Below are 19,473 nucleotides of genomic sequence, written 5' to 3'. Positions count from 1 at the left end.
AAGAAACTTGAAGACAATCAAACCCTTATTTCAGACCTTTTGTTGGGGAGCTACTTCATGGAGTGGGCCGATATTGTCCATTTTTACACCTGACCTATAACAGATACGATTATTGGAATTTGCAAAGTTTAAGCAAAATTGGATAAACCTTCCTTTTTCTATGAGATAAGTTTCTTTGAAGGAGTTTACCGATATTACTCATCTCCGAATACTATTTAAGTTTGAAAATAATATTACGATGTACCAAGTTTGGACCAAATCGAATACTCCCTTCGAGAGTAATCGTGCGCACCAGCCAGCCAGACAGACGTACGGACTAACACCCCCAGATCGACTCCAAATGTTCTGAAAAGTGTTTGGTCCAAAGAAACCTAGGGTTAGACCCTACCGTTAGACTTTCAAATCTGGCGGTATAGTTTTATTGGGTCTATACCAAAACTTGGACCTACTTAGCCCAATTTCAATACCAAAAGTCCTGCAGACTAAAATAAATCCGAGTAAAATTTGATCGATCTACTTTATTTCGTTGGGTAGACGGACCGAAATCGCCAAATCGGAATAACAAACTTATTAAAATAGGGATGAAAACATGGAGGAGGCAGCCATTGGTCGAGACCTATTTAAGCTTGACTAAATCAAGGTGTGTAAATGTCAGTCCTGATGAAACGGAGATATGTCACATTGAAAATATTAGAAAATCTTCTCACTAAATGTTACATAAACTTATTTGCAATATATATTATTCGCACGCCATCCCTATTTTTAGTAATCTGAACAATGGAACTAAAAATATCTTTGAATCGCCTTAATGAAAAAAAATGTATTCACAATTACTTTATGCCATGTCAAAAAAGGCCCACATGTTGACAAATATGTCATTTTTATGACATAAACAGATTTCGTCCTACGGACAACGACACAACTGACACTTATATATTTACAAAGTACAAAGAGAAAAACACATTTGTTGTCTTAATTGCGAATGTCAAGGCCCATTTGTTATTTGTCAACAAATTATTGGTTAGGTGCTGAAATTTAATTTTTATTTAATATTTTTTTTAAACAAATGTGATGTCACAAAAACATACACAGCCGCAACCAAAAAATTGAATTTTGTAATTTAATTTGTTTATGGTGTGGTTAACGTTGACTTCTTTGTACCTGCTAGGGTAGTGTTCCACTCACCTGCATAAATTAAAAATCTTAATAGCTGAAAGACTTACCAGGTATATGAACAATTGTCTTTGTAACATCCGTCAATGATGCGGTTGTGCTGCCACCCACAGAGGATGCTGTCAGGCTCACTTCGTAAAACACTCCGGTAATAATAATACGGTCTATGAAAAAATTATGAACATCCTGCAATGACAAACACGAAGACGAAACGAAAAAAGAAAACAATTAATTGAGTATAAAGTATGAAACAAGTGCAGTGTGGCCATGGATTGCTTTAGACGTTTATCAGATACCCCCATTCTCACTTGTTGACATCCTGTTTCTTTAAAGTAACGAATTCAAAAGAAATGGTACCAAAACCGGGTTTTTTAATTAATTTGACTACATTTTACTAAAAATGCATCTCGAAACCATTTTAGGGGGCAAAATATGAAGTTTTCCATGTAAAATATACAAAGAAAAAATCAGACAAGTAACCATTTTGGATGGTGCCGGTTCGCAGGAACCTTCTAAGTTCGTCCATACATTAAAATAGTTTAAGATTTCACTTTATTATTAAAAGTATATTGGTTTACTGGTTATATTTCACCAAAATTAAGTACCTATTTTCTCCTACTTGTTTTTTTATACCCTACACCACAAGGTGGTCAGGCCATTTTGCAACAACAAAATACTACGGTATCCCGAACAAACAAGCCACTCTGTTCTATTAATAGACAAGGCACGGTCGACGAAGGGCTTTTTGTTGTAACAGACAAAACCAACTTACATGGTTATGCTACTTCGTTCAGGTTGAACGAAAGCATAACAAGTGGAGAATGATGTAAATGTTTATAAGTGCGGTTGTAAGATTTAGAAGACTTTCCAAAAGAATTTCAGTTTTATTTAATTCTTTGGTTCCTCTTCTATTGAGCTTACGATCTCGTCACTTGGGTAAAAAAATATTTTTTGTCATAGAAGTTATTTTTTAAAATAACTTCTGGGGAGAATATCCCAGACAAGAAACAAGGGAACTGATGAGGATTGGTGGCTCTTTCCGAAACCTAGGTATTCCCTGCCTTACCCCCTGGTAAACATTACCATCGTTCTCCACTAATAAACAAACGTTGTTTTTATAAAAACAACAATAAAGGGATAAAGCCTGGCCATTTGCAACAACAAAATACTACGGTATCCCGAACAAATAAGTCACACTGTTCTATTAATTGTGCACCAAATGGATAATACAAGCCCGAATTGAAAAGGCGCAAATGCCTCGACAATCGATTCACTGGATTATATTTCTTCCATATATAAGTTTCTTTCGACTTTTAATTATTACTATAATCATAGTTGGTATGATTTAATTGTCACAATTTTCCCATTAAAATTTTTATTTGTTAAGTGAAGCTCTACTAAATATGCAAAGTGCTGTAGGGCTTTAAGATTTTCTTCACTGGTTTCTTATAAAAACACAATAAAGAAAATATATTTTTTCTGGCATTATTGAAAAATAAATTATTTTTCGTACTGAAATCTGAATGATTTATACAGAATTCTCAGCGAATTCTTGAATAAAATATCAGTGTGGAATTTGCTACGAATATATCAGTATAGAATTTGCTACGAATTAATATATTGTTATAGCAAGTGCCAGCTACTTCGTCAAGGAAAAGTCCACCATAAAATCTTAAATTCGTTCCAATAGTTTTTGTTCCCTCCACCATAAATAGCATAATACGTTCGTCATTCCGTTTGTAACTCATTGAAATAATCATTTTAGACCCAACAAAGTATATATATTCTTGATCAGTGTAAAATTCTAAGATTGTCCGTCCGTCTATTGTAATCACGCAACAGTCAAAAGCTAAATTTTTTTTTCAAGTCAAATTTATTGAGTCTTTGTTTTTTTTTTTTTAACACGAAAGTTTATAATTTTAAAGTGAAGAAAGAAATACTTAAAACTATAATGTTTTGTTTTAATGACTAAAGCGTATTTTCAGCGTCTGGCTTTACTTAAATTTGTTAGTTAGTGTTTACTAAACTATGTGTGTATATCGTGCTTGCTCCCGGCACTACAATGTTTGAGAGCATGTCTCATTTTATTTACCTTAAAACTAACTTAACCTAAACCTAACCCACACTTAAACAACAGAGATGATCAAACGAAAGGTTGTTCATCTAAGTTGTTAACTAGCCCCTGTGAATTCCACGAGAGGTGTTAACGTAAAATTCTGGACACTGAATATCTTCCAGAGACATGTACAAGTTAATACCTAACGGTAAGACGTAATTAGTATTTTCCCACGTGAAATTAGATTCCTTATTGACACTATTTTTCTATGGAATTGTCTGAAATTCTACACAAGGATTCTTTATAAGTACTTTACCCCCTAAAAGAGAATTGTCTATATAGGTCCACAATATCGTATATCCGTATATCCCCCATATAACGGCACCTCCCGATATTCGGTATTTTTATGATTTTAGCCGCATTTTTCAATGGAATTGTCTTCAAAATTTTGACCCTTTGTGGGGAGGTATTTGGAATTGATCGATGTTGTTAATTTTCGCACCTGACCGAGCACTAATGCAAACATTAGGATTTGCAAAGTTGGAGAAAAATCGGATTACCCTTTCTCTTTCTCTGCAGCAAAATATATGTTTTTGCAAATTTCGATATTTTGTGGGGGAGGTACAAGAAGGAGTGGATATTGCCCATATCCGAAATCCATCTAAGTTTGATAATAATATTACCAAATCGGTTACTCTTTTCGACAGTTATCGTGCGCACCAGCCAGACAGACAGACGGACGGACATCGCTAGATCGACTCCAAATGTCCTCAAACGGAGTTGGTCCAAAGAAATCTAGGGTCTAAAATCGATGAGGCACGTTTTGGCCGTATCAAATGATATATACCCCCTGTAGTCATATGGCTGAGGGTATAATAAATAACATTTACTTTTCGGGGGCGGAGAAAAAGATGACTCGCGAGTCGGGTTCCTATTAAAAAAGGCCGTACTACTCCTTTATATTCCGTTTGGAACATTCTGGGTTATGTGTGATAAAATAGATTCCATTCCATAGGTTCTCCAATTAATATTTATGTTTTTACGTACTATATTCGATATTTTGAAACTAAAATTTATTAATCATTTGACACATTTAAAATCATAAAAAACCGAATATCGGGAGGTACCGTTATATGAGGGCTATACCAAAACGTGGACCCATACATGCAATGTTTCGCCATCGATGCTGGAACCCATTATGACCAACAAATACCAATTTTTAGACTAATCCGTGAAAAAATGTGGCAAAAATAATCAAAATACCGAATATCGGGAGGTAGCTTTATATGGGGGCTATACCAAAGCATGGACCTATACATGCAATATCTCGCCACACGAACTGGGACCCGTTGTGACCTGCAAGTACCAATTTTCAGACAAATCCGTGAAAAAATGTGGCATAAATCATCAAAATACCGAATATCGGGAGGTACCGTTATATGGGGACTGTACCAAAACGTGAACCGATGTATCTCATTTTCTATACCAACCATCCTAGACACAATACAAACTGCTCTGCTAAATTTTGCCGCTCTACGTCAAATAATGTGGCCTGTATCGTGATTTCAACAGACAGACAGACAGGCGGTCATCGTTACATCGACTTAGAATTTTATGCTGATTATGAATATATATACTTTATGGGGTCTACGACGAATATTTAAGGATGTTACAAACGGAATGACAAAGTTAATATACCCTCCTTTCCAAGGTGGATGGTATAAAAATATATGTATTAACATCCTTAACTTGATATTGTAAATCGGGCGTTACTGTTACGTTCGGATTGTGAAAAAATATTTAAATAATTTTTGGATTTTTTTCTTTTGAGACCATTCTGTATTTTTATTGAGTTTCTTCCTGGCAGTTTTGTCGTCTTACTTTTTAATCGATTCCACCATAAGTTGTCTTTTTAATATCTTATTATCAGTTTTGATGCATCCTTTTTGTCAATATTTTGCCTGATTTAACTTCTATTCGATGATTTTGCTTTAACTGATTGTAAGCGATAATTACAATCTCTTCACAAACGACTACAATTTTGATCTCTTTAAATTAATTTTTTCTGAATCAATTTATAGCCATGCTGTGCTTTGTTCTTTGAACTCTGTTGGGATTTAAAAAATCACAATTACCTTTGAAACATTAAAGTAAAGTCTCTGGCCGTGAGGTGAGAGATCAGTAACAAATAATGTGTAGTTGTCAGGCAGGTACTGGGGCTGGTTCCAGCTGATGTTGAGCGAATACACATTTTGTTCCAGGAACGTTTGCTCAATTTGTAGATTTTTTGGTGGTTCAGGAGCTAAAAATAAAATTGGAAATTAAATAAATATTTACAGTTTGAAAAGTAACACATACATAGATAAGGCTTGGTACATGTTCATGTATAATGGTTAATTATGACAGATTTTTATTTGATATGGATATGGAGACAAATCCATTAAAGGTATTAAAAACTTTTATGGATCATTAATTTTTTTCATTTGTATGGTAGTTTTCACATAGTTTTCAAATTTCATAATCCCTCAATTCCCTTTCAACTTACCACAAATATTGAAATTGTAATTATGCCACTGAACGCATGATGGCGCACGAAATGTTTTCCAAAAAAGTTCGCTCTCTTTCATGTTTTTCGTGTTTGTTGCTCGGATACCCACTTTGTATACCGATGAAAAGGTTAAGTTTTCCAGGCGATATTTATACAGCTGACGTGGCTGCAACACAAAACAAAAAGAGGGAATTTTAATCTCATTAAAAAAATTGTTCTGCAAAGTTTTAATATGATTATTAATTCTATTGTAATGTGACTAAAGTTAAGTCTGCCATTGAACACATCCACAATGAGCATTGAAATGTGCAGAAATATTAACAAGTAAAAAAGGAGTTAAGTTCGGACAGTCCGAACTTTTATGGCCTCCACCTTGGTCAATAATAAAATTGTAGTGTGTGAAGTTTGAAGATGAGTCCAATTATCTTCACATTTTATTAGAGCTATAATTATTCAAAATTTTGTGGGGCAAGTAACAGATATTGTGTTTGTAGAAATAATGGGATATGTGAAATATGAATAGAACCGGATGCTTATTTCGGATTTTATAATCGTATTGGTTTTTCAAAATGTTGACCTTCTGTGTAGGAGATACCAGAAGGAATGGGCGGATCTCAACCATCTTTACATCAGATCTTTTTTTGATAGAAATATTGGGATGTGTTTAATTTGAGGACTCTTATATCACATTTTATAAAAGATATAATTATTCAAAATGTTGACCCTTTGTAGAGGAGGTACTTGATGGAGTGGAACGATATTGTCCATTTTCGCATCTGACCTAGCACTGATACAAATATTAGGATTCGCAAAGTTGGATGAAAATTTCTGTTTCTGTGCAGTACATTTTTTTTAATTCGACCAATGTTGCCCATTTCTGAACTCGATCTAAGTTTGAAAATAATATTACGATGTACTAAATTTTAACCATGTCGGATACTCCCTTCGAGAATTATTATGCGCACCAGCCAGACGAATGGACTGACACCCATATATCGACTCCAAACGTCCTGAAACGGATTTGGCTAAAGAGTCCTAGGGTCTAAAATCATTATTTCGATGAGGCACGTTTTGGCCGTATCAAATGATATATCCTCTGTAGCCATAGGCTGAGGGTATAAAAAATATTTTATGATTTAATTTTTGATTTAACACAAGAAATCCATTAAAAAATATTAAATATACCGAATATCGGAAGATGCCGATATATGGGTGGATATACGATATTGGGACCTATGTAGACAAATCTATGTCTGGAGGTAAAGTACTCACAAAGAACTCCTTGTGTAGAATTTCAGACAATTCTATTGAAAAATGTGGCTAAAATCATTAAAATACCGAATATCGGGCGGTACCGTTATATGGGGGCTCTACGATATCGTGGACCTACATATAAATTCCTTCAGGCGGTAAAGTACTCACAAAGTACTGTGAACATTTCCTAATTCGTTCCAAATTGTGTAGTATTTCAGATAATTGCATTGGGGGGTACCTCAGCCATAGGGTCATAGGCTGAGGGTATAAAAAACATTTATGATTTAATTTTTCATTTAACACAAGAAAATAGGGAGAGGTTACAAAATGCAAAAAAAAAAAAAAAGAAACAAGCATAAAAGCAGTAAGTTCGGCCGGGCCGAACTTTGAACACCTTCCACCATTTGGAACGAATTAGGAAATGTTCAAAAATATAAAATCCATTAAAAAATCTGTTATAATCTCAAAAATACCGAATATCGGAAGGTGCCGATATATGGGTGGATATACGATATTGGGACCTATGTAGACAAATCTATGTCTGGGGGTAAAGTACTCACAAAGAACTCCTTGTGTATAATTTCAGACAATTCTATTGAAAAATGTGGCTAAAATCATTAAAATACCGAATATCGGGCGGTACCGGTGTATGGGGGCAATATGATATCGTGGAACTATATAGACAATTATCTCCCAGGGGATAAAGTACTCACAAGGAGCTCCTTGTATGGATTTTCAGACCATTCCATTGGAAAATGTGTGTAAAGTCATCAAAATGCCGAATGTCGGGGGGTATCGTTATATGGGGGATATACGATATCGTGGACCTATATAGAGAATTCTCTTCCAAGTGATAAAGTACGTACAAGGAACTACTTGTGTAGATTTTCAGACAAATCCATTAAAAATATGTGGCTAAAATCATAAAATACCGTTATATGGGGGCTATAAGATATGGTGGACCGATATAGACAAAAGACAGAACTGTGCAAAAGTTTAGCTTTACATCTTAATTTGTTTTGACTGTGGCGTGATTGCAACAGACGGACTGACGGACAGTGCTAAATCGTGTTAGAATTTTACGCTGATCAAGAATATGTATACTTTGTTGGGTCTAAAATTATTATTTCGATGAGTTACAAACGGAATGACGGGTATAAAAACAAATCCATCGAAATCGTATTTTTTTGGTTAAATATGTCGAAAAATGTGGGTTAATATGTGGTGGAAATACCAGAAGCAGAACTCCGATAAGTCCCATATTCTACACTAGATTTAATATATCTAGAAGTATCGCGTACTTCGAAGCTTAAAGAACCATCGATTTATTATTTTGCATGGATCCTTCAGTTAAGGTAACAAAAAAAGAAAACACATGTGAGCCGGTAGCTTTTCTTCAGAGTTCCCGATCATAGCCTGAGCAGCGGAATCGTTTACGATTTTAATCTTCGGACACCCGACGTCCGTTCATCGGAGTTCCAAATTATCTTCAAATCGTCAACAACCCGAGGATCATTATTATCGTAACCCCCTAAACCCGATATCCATACATCATAATCCGATTATCTAAAAATCGTCAAAAAGACTATTTCACATCTCTTACACTTCGTCTTCAACACGAGCATTAACATTGTTGACATTCCCGATCATCAATTGCGCCTGAAGAGCTATATATTGACTTCCCGAGTATACCTGAAGTCAATTCGCCAACATACCTATCAAATCCATATTATCGGATTTAACCACAAGTAATTTAGTACTAAAGTCAATAAAACAGCCGATTTTCACCCCAGGAAAGGGGGTATACTACTCTCTCAATTCATAAGGTTTAGTGGGTCCTTATGGAGACCCCGGCTGCGACTGAGCTTACCCTAACAGACGAGAAAACCACATTACAGTCTGCATAGACATGGGCATTAAATCACACGATCCAGGCGGCCAATTGACCGGTCTGGAACTTGAAGTAAAATGTTCACGGAACCTCTCAATATGCCCATTGTTACGCATTCTGTATGGCATGAGGCACCACACCAAACTGTGACTTTGTCTGAATGCATTCGTAGTTTTTGCAATATTTCTGGCTGACTTTAAATCCGACCTCCCGTTAGAAATAATTCGGAGCCATTATCCAAAAAAATAACTAGACTTCGACTCCTCTTAAAAATTTCTATATTTTACTTATTTTCCATTTTTCGTTGTTTCAAAATATTTGAAAAAAAGTGAGAAACATAATAAAAATTCCATATTCTTGTGTAAGAGGTTGATACAATTCGAGTCGGTTTTAACGGAAAACCGGCTGAAACTCTTGACAACTATAAAAATTCAAAATTTGTAAAATCGAGAGTTGCCTCCACTTGAAAGACTTTCTTAAAACGGTTTACGTTCGGTATGGCCCGGCAACGTTGCCTCCTGATTTTTATTGTTTTTAGCCCGTTAGAGAGCTTTGAATCGTCTTATAAGCGAGCAACGCTTGCAACTTATTGAATTTTTTTATCAAAATGGGTGCTTTCTTAACAAAGTTTTTCGCCGCTTCTGTGCTCGGCTACGAAGTTCACCATAGTATGGAGGGTATATTAAGATTGTCAATCTATTTGTACCGCCTCGAAATATACATTTTAGACCCTCAAAGTATATATATATTCTTGATCAGCATAAAATTCTATTTAGCGCTGTCCGTCCGTATGTGGAAATCATTCTAGCTTCCGAACGAAATGAAGTAGGTTGATAAAATTTTACTCAAGTATATATTATGTCTGCAGGACTTTTGGTATTCAAAAGTGGCCAAGTAGGTCCAGGTTTTGGTATAGCCCCCATTTAATTGTACCACCCTATTTTCGGTATTTTCGCATTTTAAGCGACATTATTCAACGGAAATGTTTCAAATTTAGTATTTGAAATTCATAATGGAATGATGATTTTAGCTACATTATTGACCGATTTGACCGTTTCGCATTTGAATTTTGTTATGACAATAGTTGCCTATGCAGGCCCACGTCGTCGTATAGACTCTAATATAACGACAACATTCGGTATTTTTACGATTTTAAAAGAAGTTTTAACGGTTTTTATTTTTTTTTTTTGAAAATTGCCAAATTCATTCCAAATGGAGGAGGGTATTTAAGGTTCGGTCCTGCCGAATTTACAGCTTTTTTACTTGTTGTTTGAGGATTGCCTATTTTGACAACCCCGGAATATGTTTCATATGTAATTAAACACACTCCTAACTCAAGGGTTCGACTTGAGTATGTAAATTGACTTACTCTGGGCAATTGTGTTGTCTATAGGGCCACTTACGACAAAAGTGTTTTAATACACCTCTCCACCTTTAATCTGACCACGGTTATCCAACAGCAAGTAGAATTCCCTGAGCAAGCGTAGTTCTTTCTCCTGGAAGAGCAATTTGTCCAAATATGTTGTTTCTCTGTTGAGACACGCCAAAAATTCTCGCCTTCCTTTTGTTCCACTTTTAGCTTAATTTTTATGCAATTTTCTCCAAAATTAATTTGCAATTTTTACTCAACCACTGTGTTGGGTAATATTTACTTTTTTGTTTGCCTCTAGCCCGTCACCAAATTAAAACACTTCTTCACTCTTTAGTTCCCAGCAGTCCGCTGGCCATTACAATTTAATACCCATCCAAATGTATGCTGTTTTGTCAATAGGAAAAAATGAAATAACAGTGGTTTATAGCATACAACTAGCATCCGATTTGGATGAGTCGCATTGCTATTACATTGTGGAACAAAATCCATATTAGAATTAAAGAACAAAACAAAACATAATAAAATGTGTGCATCGCACTTGCATCTGAATCAGATGCCTTTGTATTGTTTTGTAAAGTTTTTTTGTGTGTGTTGTTGCAGTCGGTGTTGTGCCGTTATTCATTTTTGATGCTTCTTTCTTTTTTAAAGCAAAATTTTATTCTGTGAAGTGTTTTTGAAAGTGCAAGTTGTGAATATTGAAAAAAAGTTAATAAAATAAATAATTAAAATAAGAATATAGTAAGTGTTGTGTGTTAAATAAGTTAAATAAAATGTCAGGATTCAGTAGGAGAAATTTAAGACGATTAAAGAAAGTGGAAGCAAACAATTTAAAAAGAAATTCACTGTTTGGAAAACAATGATATTGTACTAAATGAGCAGATTCCATGCATTCCAAAATTGTAGAAGATTTTGGAAAATATGTAAGAATATTAAGAAATCTCCGTTACAATCCATTAATAATTTTATTTCCTTCAGGTTAGTATCATAAATATTATAATTTCACCAGATGACCTTATTAAAAACTTCTGCAAGATTATTGACATTTCTATAATATTATCTTACAGCTATGATGGTACCCAAAATAAAAAGGCGTTTAAGGAATATAAACCTTTAATCATGGCCATTTTCGGTACACAAAAAAAAAAAAAATAAAAATTGTTTCAAATTCCCTAAGGCCAGACACTTCCGGACAATGTCCTACAATAAAAAAAATGGAAAAATTTAATTTTTTCCTTTAGTTTAAGCTTTGTTTCTTCCCACGTCTTTTGAATAAGTTTTATGAATATCGTTTTTATGCATTATTTTTAATTATAATAATAATAATATTTTATTGTTGAAAACACTGTTCTATAATACGAATATTTTAATAAAAAACAGCTGAAATTTAAGTTCGACAATCTAAAATGTTGATGGAATCGGACCCATCCAACCCTCGCTTACAATGTTGATAGATTTCGGACCCATCCAACATTCGCTTACGTTGTCGGTAGATTTCGGACCCATCCAACATTCGCTTACATTGTCGGTAGATTTCGGATTCGTCTGACGGCCTAGGCCATCGCTGTGTAAATGTAAGTAGAAATTGTATACAGGCTTTGGATGGGTCGCACCTACATTGTCATTGGTCTCAGATGGAAGATGTATGTGCTAAAAAATCCGCTGGGTTGTTTCAAATAAGAATGTTTTATTTCTTTTCTATTCTGGTTTAACAACCAAAGGAATAGCGGGACAATATTTTTTGCATTGAATAGCAGCAGAGCGATCAGCAGAGGCAGAGCAATAACATAAACAGAGATGATGCACTCAACGTATGTATGTATGTTTGTACGTATGTGCGTTCTCTGCCTATCACTTGATCGTCTGACTGCTCATCCATATTTACAATAACAATGCTAGTTATGATGTATTCTCTTTAGGGCGAATTCAAAGTAAATAATAAAAAAAAGGGAAAACAGAAAAAATGACATTAAGGTGGCTCTTGTAACGTTAAAATATTAAGTACTGAAAATAATTAATTTAAATAATGTTATTTTTTCAAAAATGCTCTTTGAGCAACAAATCAAATTTAAATAATATTAAAAAATCATTTGAGTGATTTAACATCCCGGGCCCCATTGAAACCCTGGTTTCAATCAAACTTTATTCTTTAGGAAGTACGGCTAACTTTGCCACGGGACGCTTTAATGTAGTTTGTGATGTCTTGACTTCTGCCACTCGAACAAAACCGTCTGCTCCTGGAATAAGTTTGGTAACACGACCGATGGCCCATTTCATGGGGGGAACATTGTCTTCGTGTATGAGCACCATATCGTTGACTTGAAGATTTTGTTGTGGGTTTTTCCAGCGATAACGATTTTGTAACTGAGCCAAGTATTCTGTGTGCCACCTGCTCCAGAAATGAGACTTTATGGCTGAGATTCGTTGCCACTGTTGTAGATGAGAAATGTCAGAGTCATATTTTATCTTCTCTGGAATACACTGCAACGGGCAACCAATGAGTAAATGCCCTGGAGTAAGCGCTTCTAAGTCGTTGGGATCTGTGGATATCTGGCAGATAGGACGGGAATTTAAAATTGCCTCTATTTCAACAAGGGCTGTGCATAGCTCTTCAAATGTAAGACGAGCACTAGGGAGCGTTCTGAGCAAGTGGCCTTTAGCTGATTTCACAGCAGCTTCCCATAGTCCACCAAAATGAGGAGCTCTGGGAGGAATGAAGGAAAATTCTATGAACTTCGCAGATGAGTAATGAGCAACTGCTTCCTTATTTTTGTCGAGGTGGAAAAATTTATGAAAATCACTCAATTTCCTCTCTGCTCCAACAAAATTGGTAGCGTTATCGCAATAAATTCTTGACGGTACACCTCTGCGGCCAGTAAACCGTTTTAATGCTGCTATGAAGGCCTCGCTGGACAAGTCGGATACCGCTTCTAGGTGTACTGCCTTTGATGCGAAACAAACGAAGACAGCAATGTAGGATTTTGATGGAGCTTTCCCTCGAATCCTGAGATACGTTGGTATGGGACCAGCAAAATCAACTCCAACAACATCAAATGGGCGGAAACGGGTAACTCTATCTTTGGGTAAGTTGCCCATTACCTGAGTGAGTAATTTCGGTTTGTATCTTGTGCAATGTATGCACTGATGAACAACCTTACGGGCCAAAGACCGACAATTGATAATCCAAAATTGCTGCTGAACCAAAGATACTAAGGCCCTTGGACCAGCATGGTAATTAGAGCGATGAATGTATATCACCATGATTTTTACGAAGGGATCGATTTTGGGCAGGAGCAAAGGAAACTTCATCTCTGGTGTAAGCTCGGCATTTAATAATCGGCCGCCAACTCTTATTAATTGCACTCCAGAGACATCTTCTATAAATGGAGCCAATGATGACAGCTGACCAGAGACAAATCCATGCTTTGATATTTCAAGGAATTCCTCCGAAAAATAATGTTGTTGAATGCACCAGACTATCCTATGGAGAGAATGTGTCAACTCATCTGGAGATATAGAGGGCAAGTGGAGCGATTTCCTTGAACGAATTTGAAATATATATGAGAATATTCTGAGACATTTTAAATAGTTACTGAATTTATGGACTGCTTTTAGGATATAGGGTAAGTCCTCCTTTTTTGTTATTAATGTAATTTTTCGTCTTTCAATATGCATGTCCGCTTCGCTTAGACTTGGGCCAGAATAATTTGGCCAATTGAAAGATGGACCCATAAGGAAGGAAGGGCCTACGAACCAAGGCGAAACCAGTATATCGGAAACAGAACAACCTCTGGATACTAAATCAGCGGGATTGAGTTCAGTAGGAACATATTGCCATAGGACATCAGGGCAAGTTTCTTGAATCTCAGCTACTCTGTTACCCACAAAAGTAGACAAGGTTGAAGAGTGGGAATTAATCCAATGAAGAGTAATCTGAGAATCCGACCAGAAGTAGATTTGAGAAATCGGGAAGTTAAAATATTGCTTTAATTGGCTCCAGAAGGTTGCGAGTAAATGAGCAGCACACAACTCTAATCGAGGCAACGTTCTCGTTTTCAAAGGCGCAACTCTTGACTTTGATGCGATTAAATTTACTGCTATGTTTCCCAAAGAATCTTCACAGCGAAGATATAAACAGCAACCATATGCCTTTATTGAAGCATCTCCAAATTCATGGACCTCTATGTTAGTTGAATTTGGTAGTCGAATGTATCGAGGAATCTTTACTTGGGACAAATTATTGTAATCAACCATGATGGATTCCCAAGCTGATTCAATTTCTTGAGGAACTGATTCATCCCAATCACATTTTATGATCCAAAGATGTTGGAGCAATATTTTTGACCTGATGATGAGAGGGCTTATTAAACCCATTGGGTCAAATAGCGTCGACGTCAGGGAAAGAATGTTTCTTTTCGTATTATGTGCATACGATTTGGATGGGCGAAACTCAAAATGGAATGTGTCATTATCTGAGTGCCATGTCATACCCAAAGTACTTGTGACGTCATCATTTAGCTTCATTTCTTTTACTTCCTCTTCACTTGAGACATAACCTGGGTAATTGCTATGCCATTTCGAGAGTGAAAATTTCGAGTAAGATAAAATTTCGGTGACTTCGTTCTTAATGCGTTTTAAAGATACAAGGTCATCCGCTCCAGTAACCATATCGTCGACATAAAAATCATTCATGATTATGCCTTTTCCTACTTCGTATGGGTTGGGAAAACGTTCTGCAGCATAATGTAGGCTTTGAATTGCGAGATATGGTGCCGAAGCTGTCCCGTATGTAACGGTGTTGAGGGCAAATGTTTTTATCGGTTTGGTGGAGTCATCTCTCCACAGTATAAGCTGAAGTTGTCTATCCTCAGGGTGAACCAAAACCTGACGATACATTTTGACGATATCAGCTGTCATTCCGTAACGATGACATCTGAAACGAAGCAGAGTAATTAATAAATTGTTCTGGATTGTTGGACCCACCATCATAATTTCATTCAGGGATGTTTGTGAAGAGGTTCGACATGATGCGTCGAAAACAACACGCAACTTGGTCGACACACTGCTGGGGCGAAGAACACAGTGATGTGGTATGTAATAGTTGGGAACTGAAATATTAGTGTCGTCCACCTGAGACATATGGCCCAATTCCTCATATTCTTTAAGAAATTGTGAGTAATCCTCTTTTAATTCAGGGTTTTTGTTCAATTTTCTCTCTATGGAAAAGAAACGACGCAAGGCAATGTCTCGTGAATCGCCAAGCACATTTGGGTCACCTTTAAAGGGTAATCTCACCATTAAGCGTCCATCCGATTGAACTGATACATTTTTCACAAAATGGTCTTCACATACTTTTTGTTCTCGGGACATATTTTGGCATTTGCTTTCAACGACGTCAATTTTCCATAGCATTTCAATATTTTTATTTATCTCTTGGAAAATATCTTTGTGTTGTACAATGGAGTAAGTAGATCTTTGTGATGATATTGCCGTTTGACTTGTATACTTTCCAGAGACAATCCATCCCAAGAGAGTTTTTTGTAAAGTGGGAAAATTTTCTCCAAGTTTAATTTGACCAACGGATAAGAGCGAAAAGAATGATTCTGCTCCGAGTAAAATATCGATTCCTCGTCGACGATGAAATTCTGGATCAGCTAGCTCTATGTTGGAGGGCAAATTGAAATCATTAACGGAAAGATTCTCATCAGGATGATAACCAGTTATATTGCGAGAAACCAGGAACTCTAATGACATATTGAAGTTATTAAGACGAGATCTTATTGTCGTTTGTGTTTTATGAGTAACTCTCAACTTAGAAGAACCAACTCCAGAGACATCTGTTGAATTTGTGCATTTCTTGAGATTAAGAGATTTGCATAATGTCTCACTTATGAAATTAACTTGAGAGCAAGAGTCAAGCAGAGCACGGCCCAGTTGATATTTTCCCTCTGAGTCACGAACCAATACTAATGCAGTAGCAAGAATTACAGTACTCACTTGGGGACTGGGTTTGGTTTGAAAGGTGCTATGGGTGGTAGCAGATGATGATGACGGTTCTTCTTCTTCCCGGAGACAGGTTGGTTCTGATTGCTTATGAAGAAGCGAGTGATGACGTTGTTTACAAAATCTGCATGAATATTTTGAGGGGCATTGTATGTAACCATGCCCTTTTGATAAACAGTTGAGGCAAAGTTTTTGTTGTTTAGCTTGTTCAATTCGTTGATTAGGAGTAAGAACGATGAACCGCTGACAAGTTGATATCATATGACCCGATTTGGAGCAATGACTGCACACAAAATCTTGAGCCACATTTTTTGTTACGAATGAATGTTGTTTTTGATTATTACTATGTGAGTAATTTGTTGTTATGGTAGGGTTATGCTGTTTTGAAGACCGTCGGCACTGTGCGTCCAATTGCTGACAACGCTTGTCCAACATGGAGCAACATTCAGTCCAAGAGGGTAATTTAGAGTAATCGATGTATTCATCCCATCGTTGTTTGGTTTCAGAATCAACCTTGCTCATTGCGAGATGAATTATGAAGGCATCACAAATTTGTTCAAAGGAGCCAAGGGATTTCAAAGAGCTATAGAGAGCAGAAATTGTATCCACAATATTTCTCAATTGCTTTGGAACAGGTTTATTGGACTTCGGAAGTTCAAACATTGATGTCACATTTTCAAGAAAGATTAGTGTGTCATTATCGTACCGTTCCTTCAATCTTTTAAGGGCACTAGAGTAATTTTCACCAGTGACTTGGAATGCCTTTATGGTTGCAAGCGCTTCCCCACTAAGACACGAGAGTAAGTGGTTGAATTTTTCCGAAGTAGAAATATTTGGGTCATTGTGGACCAAATTGTTAAACGTATTTATAAAGTTCTTATATTCCAGATATTTCCCGTCAAACTTCGGTAATTTTAAGCTGGGTAATCTATTAGATGGGACATGAGGCAACACAAAAGATTGATCAGTTACACTAGGACGTCTATCTTGCCCAATTTGAGTAAGAATTTTTGTTTTAATTGAAACATATAGTTCCTCAATTTCGGCTCTTCCATTATCTCTGGGAGACAATCTTTCTATCTGACTTTGGTAGTAAGAAGCTTGCTTGTAGTGGGATTCTACAATTCCCAACCGACACTCAAGTTCTGTATGAGACAATGAAGTGTTGGATTCAATTATATTTTTAATTCGGGTCATACTCCCCTTTGACGAGCCACGTTGTTGTTTCAATTCCTCAATGGTTGTGTCCCTTTGGGAACCCTGGACTTGTTCATCGGTCATTTGGAATTATAATTTTTTATAAATTTGTGTAAAAATGTTTTCCGTTGTTTACCGATGATAGGATTATGTTTCGCAAGAAAGAGAAGCCGGTTTATGAGAATGCCGTCTCAGTCTAATTTTCAGCTTCAGCCACTTGAGCAACGATAGTTTTAAAAATGGCACCAAAAAATTAGATGAAAAGTAGGCGAGAATGCTGTCTCACTCAAAATTTTCAATTCAGCAATATTCCTTATCGCTTATAAAAATGGCTCCGATTCTTTCCGCAAAATGACAGAGTAATGGCTGACAGTAAAAAGGCGGGCAAACAAAGTCCAAATGCACTTGGGTAATATGGAGCAAAAATTGTAGGTTAAAAAGACACAAGTGTCCTGTCACGGTCGCCAATGTTTGAGGATTGCCTATTTTGACAACCCCGGAATATGTTTCATATGTAATTAAACACACTCCTAACTCAAGGGTTCGACTTGAGTATGTAAATTGACTTACTCTGGGCAATTGTGTTGTCTATAGGGCCACTTACGACAAAAGTGTTTTAAGACACCTCTCCACCTTTAATCTGACCACGGTTATCCAACAGCAAGTAGAATTCCCTGAGCAAGCGTAGTTCTTTCTCCTGGAAGAGCAATTTGTCCAAATATGTTGTTTCTCTGTTGAGACACGCCAAAAATTCTCGCCTTCCTTTTGTTCCACTTTTAGCTTAATTTTTATGCAATTTTCTCCAAAATTAATTTGCAATTTTTACTCAACCACTGTGTTGGGTAATATTTACTTTTTTGTTTGCCTCTAGCCCGTCACCAAATTAAAACACTTCTTCACTCTTTAGTTGTTTCAAATAAGAATGTTTTATTTCTTTTCTATTCTGGTTTAACAACCAAAGGAATAGCGGGACAATATTTTTTGCATTGAATAGCAGCAGAGCGATCAGCAGAGGCAGAGCAATAACATAAACAGAGATGATGCACTCAACGTATGTATGTATGTTTGTACGTATGTGCGTTCTCTGCCTATCACTTGATCGTCTGACTGCTCATCCATATTTACAATAACAATGCTAGTTATGATGTATTCTCTTTAGGGCGAATTCAAAGTAAATAATAAAAAAAAGGGAAAACAGAAAAAATGACATTAAGGTGGCTCTTGTAACGTTAAAATATTAAGTACTGAAAATAATTAATTTAAATAATGTTATTTTTTCAAAAATGCTCTTTGAGCAACAAATCAAATTTAAATAATATTAAAAAATCATTTGAGTGATTTAACACTTGTTATATTTATTTTTTGTTATTTTTTATACAACCTCAATTTAAGGGGACATACCGAATTAAAATATGTCTAAGAATTTAGAAGATTTTTTTCATAATTTTAATTTTTCCATATTAGCTGCATTTCCATATTAGCTGCTGCAAGTCATTTTCTTTGAAAAAAGTTGTGATGCATTTATTTATCACTTCTGCGGAAATACACTTTTAATTTAATATCACTCAAAAGAAAGCTATGTAAGGTTAGAACATTTCAATTTCGGTTGAATTCAATTGACTGCCTTTGATTATGTAGTCATTAAATTAAAGAATAAATGGAGAAAACTAAGAACACGAATTAATGCCTTTTCAAAACAACCGCATTTTATTTGTTTTCTTTTCGTTGTACAATGTTACCTTTGTGTAAAGGATTTATGTGTAGGACGTTGTAATCGCCTTGTTTATGTCGAAGGACTTGGTAGTACTCGAAGAGTAGATTAAATACTCAAAAGGTGGCAATTATAAACGTCACTCCAAAGAAAATGTCACTAACTTTGACATTTTGTATGATTTTTTTATAGAGTTAGTAGCCATCAGGAAACTGTTACAGAAATAGAAAATAAGTTTGAAATTAAACAGAATTTGCTTAGTTTTAGTTTT

At 35.9% G+C, this 19,473-nt stretch overlaps 1 protein-coding gene across 3 annotated transcripts in view; it reads right to left on the bottom strand.

Moving 5' to 3' along the window:
- LOC101888248 (tyrosine-protein kinase receptor torso) overlaps nucleotides 1-19,473 on the bottom strand; it is a 257,277-nt gene that overhangs the window by 63,149 nt on the left and 174,655 nt on the right. For all 3 annotated transcript variants that reach the window (XM_059125667.1, XM_059125673.1, XM_059125675.1), the window contains exons 7-9: nucleotides 5,775-5,943; nucleotides 5,365-5,531; nucleotides 1,224-1,359 (exon numbers count right to left, since the gene is read on the bottom strand). In XM_059125667.1, coding sequence (XP_058981650.1) covers nucleotides 1,224-1,359; nucleotides 5,365-5,531; nucleotides 5,775-5,943 — 472 coding nt within the window. The remainder of the gene's footprint in view (nucleotides 1-1,223; nucleotides 1,360-5,364; nucleotides 5,532-5,774; nucleotides 5,944-19,473) is intronic.

Source organism: Musca domestica, unplaced genomic scaffold (genome assembly GCF_030504385.1).
Source record: "Musca domestica strain aabys unplaced genomic scaffold, Musca_domestica.polishedcontigs.V.1.1 10, whole genome shotgun sequence".
Classification (NCBI taxonomy): Eukaryota; Metazoa; Arthropoda; class Insecta; order Diptera; family Muscidae; genus Musca; species Musca domestica.
This window is presented reverse-complemented; position numbering and strand designations above follow the sequence as displayed.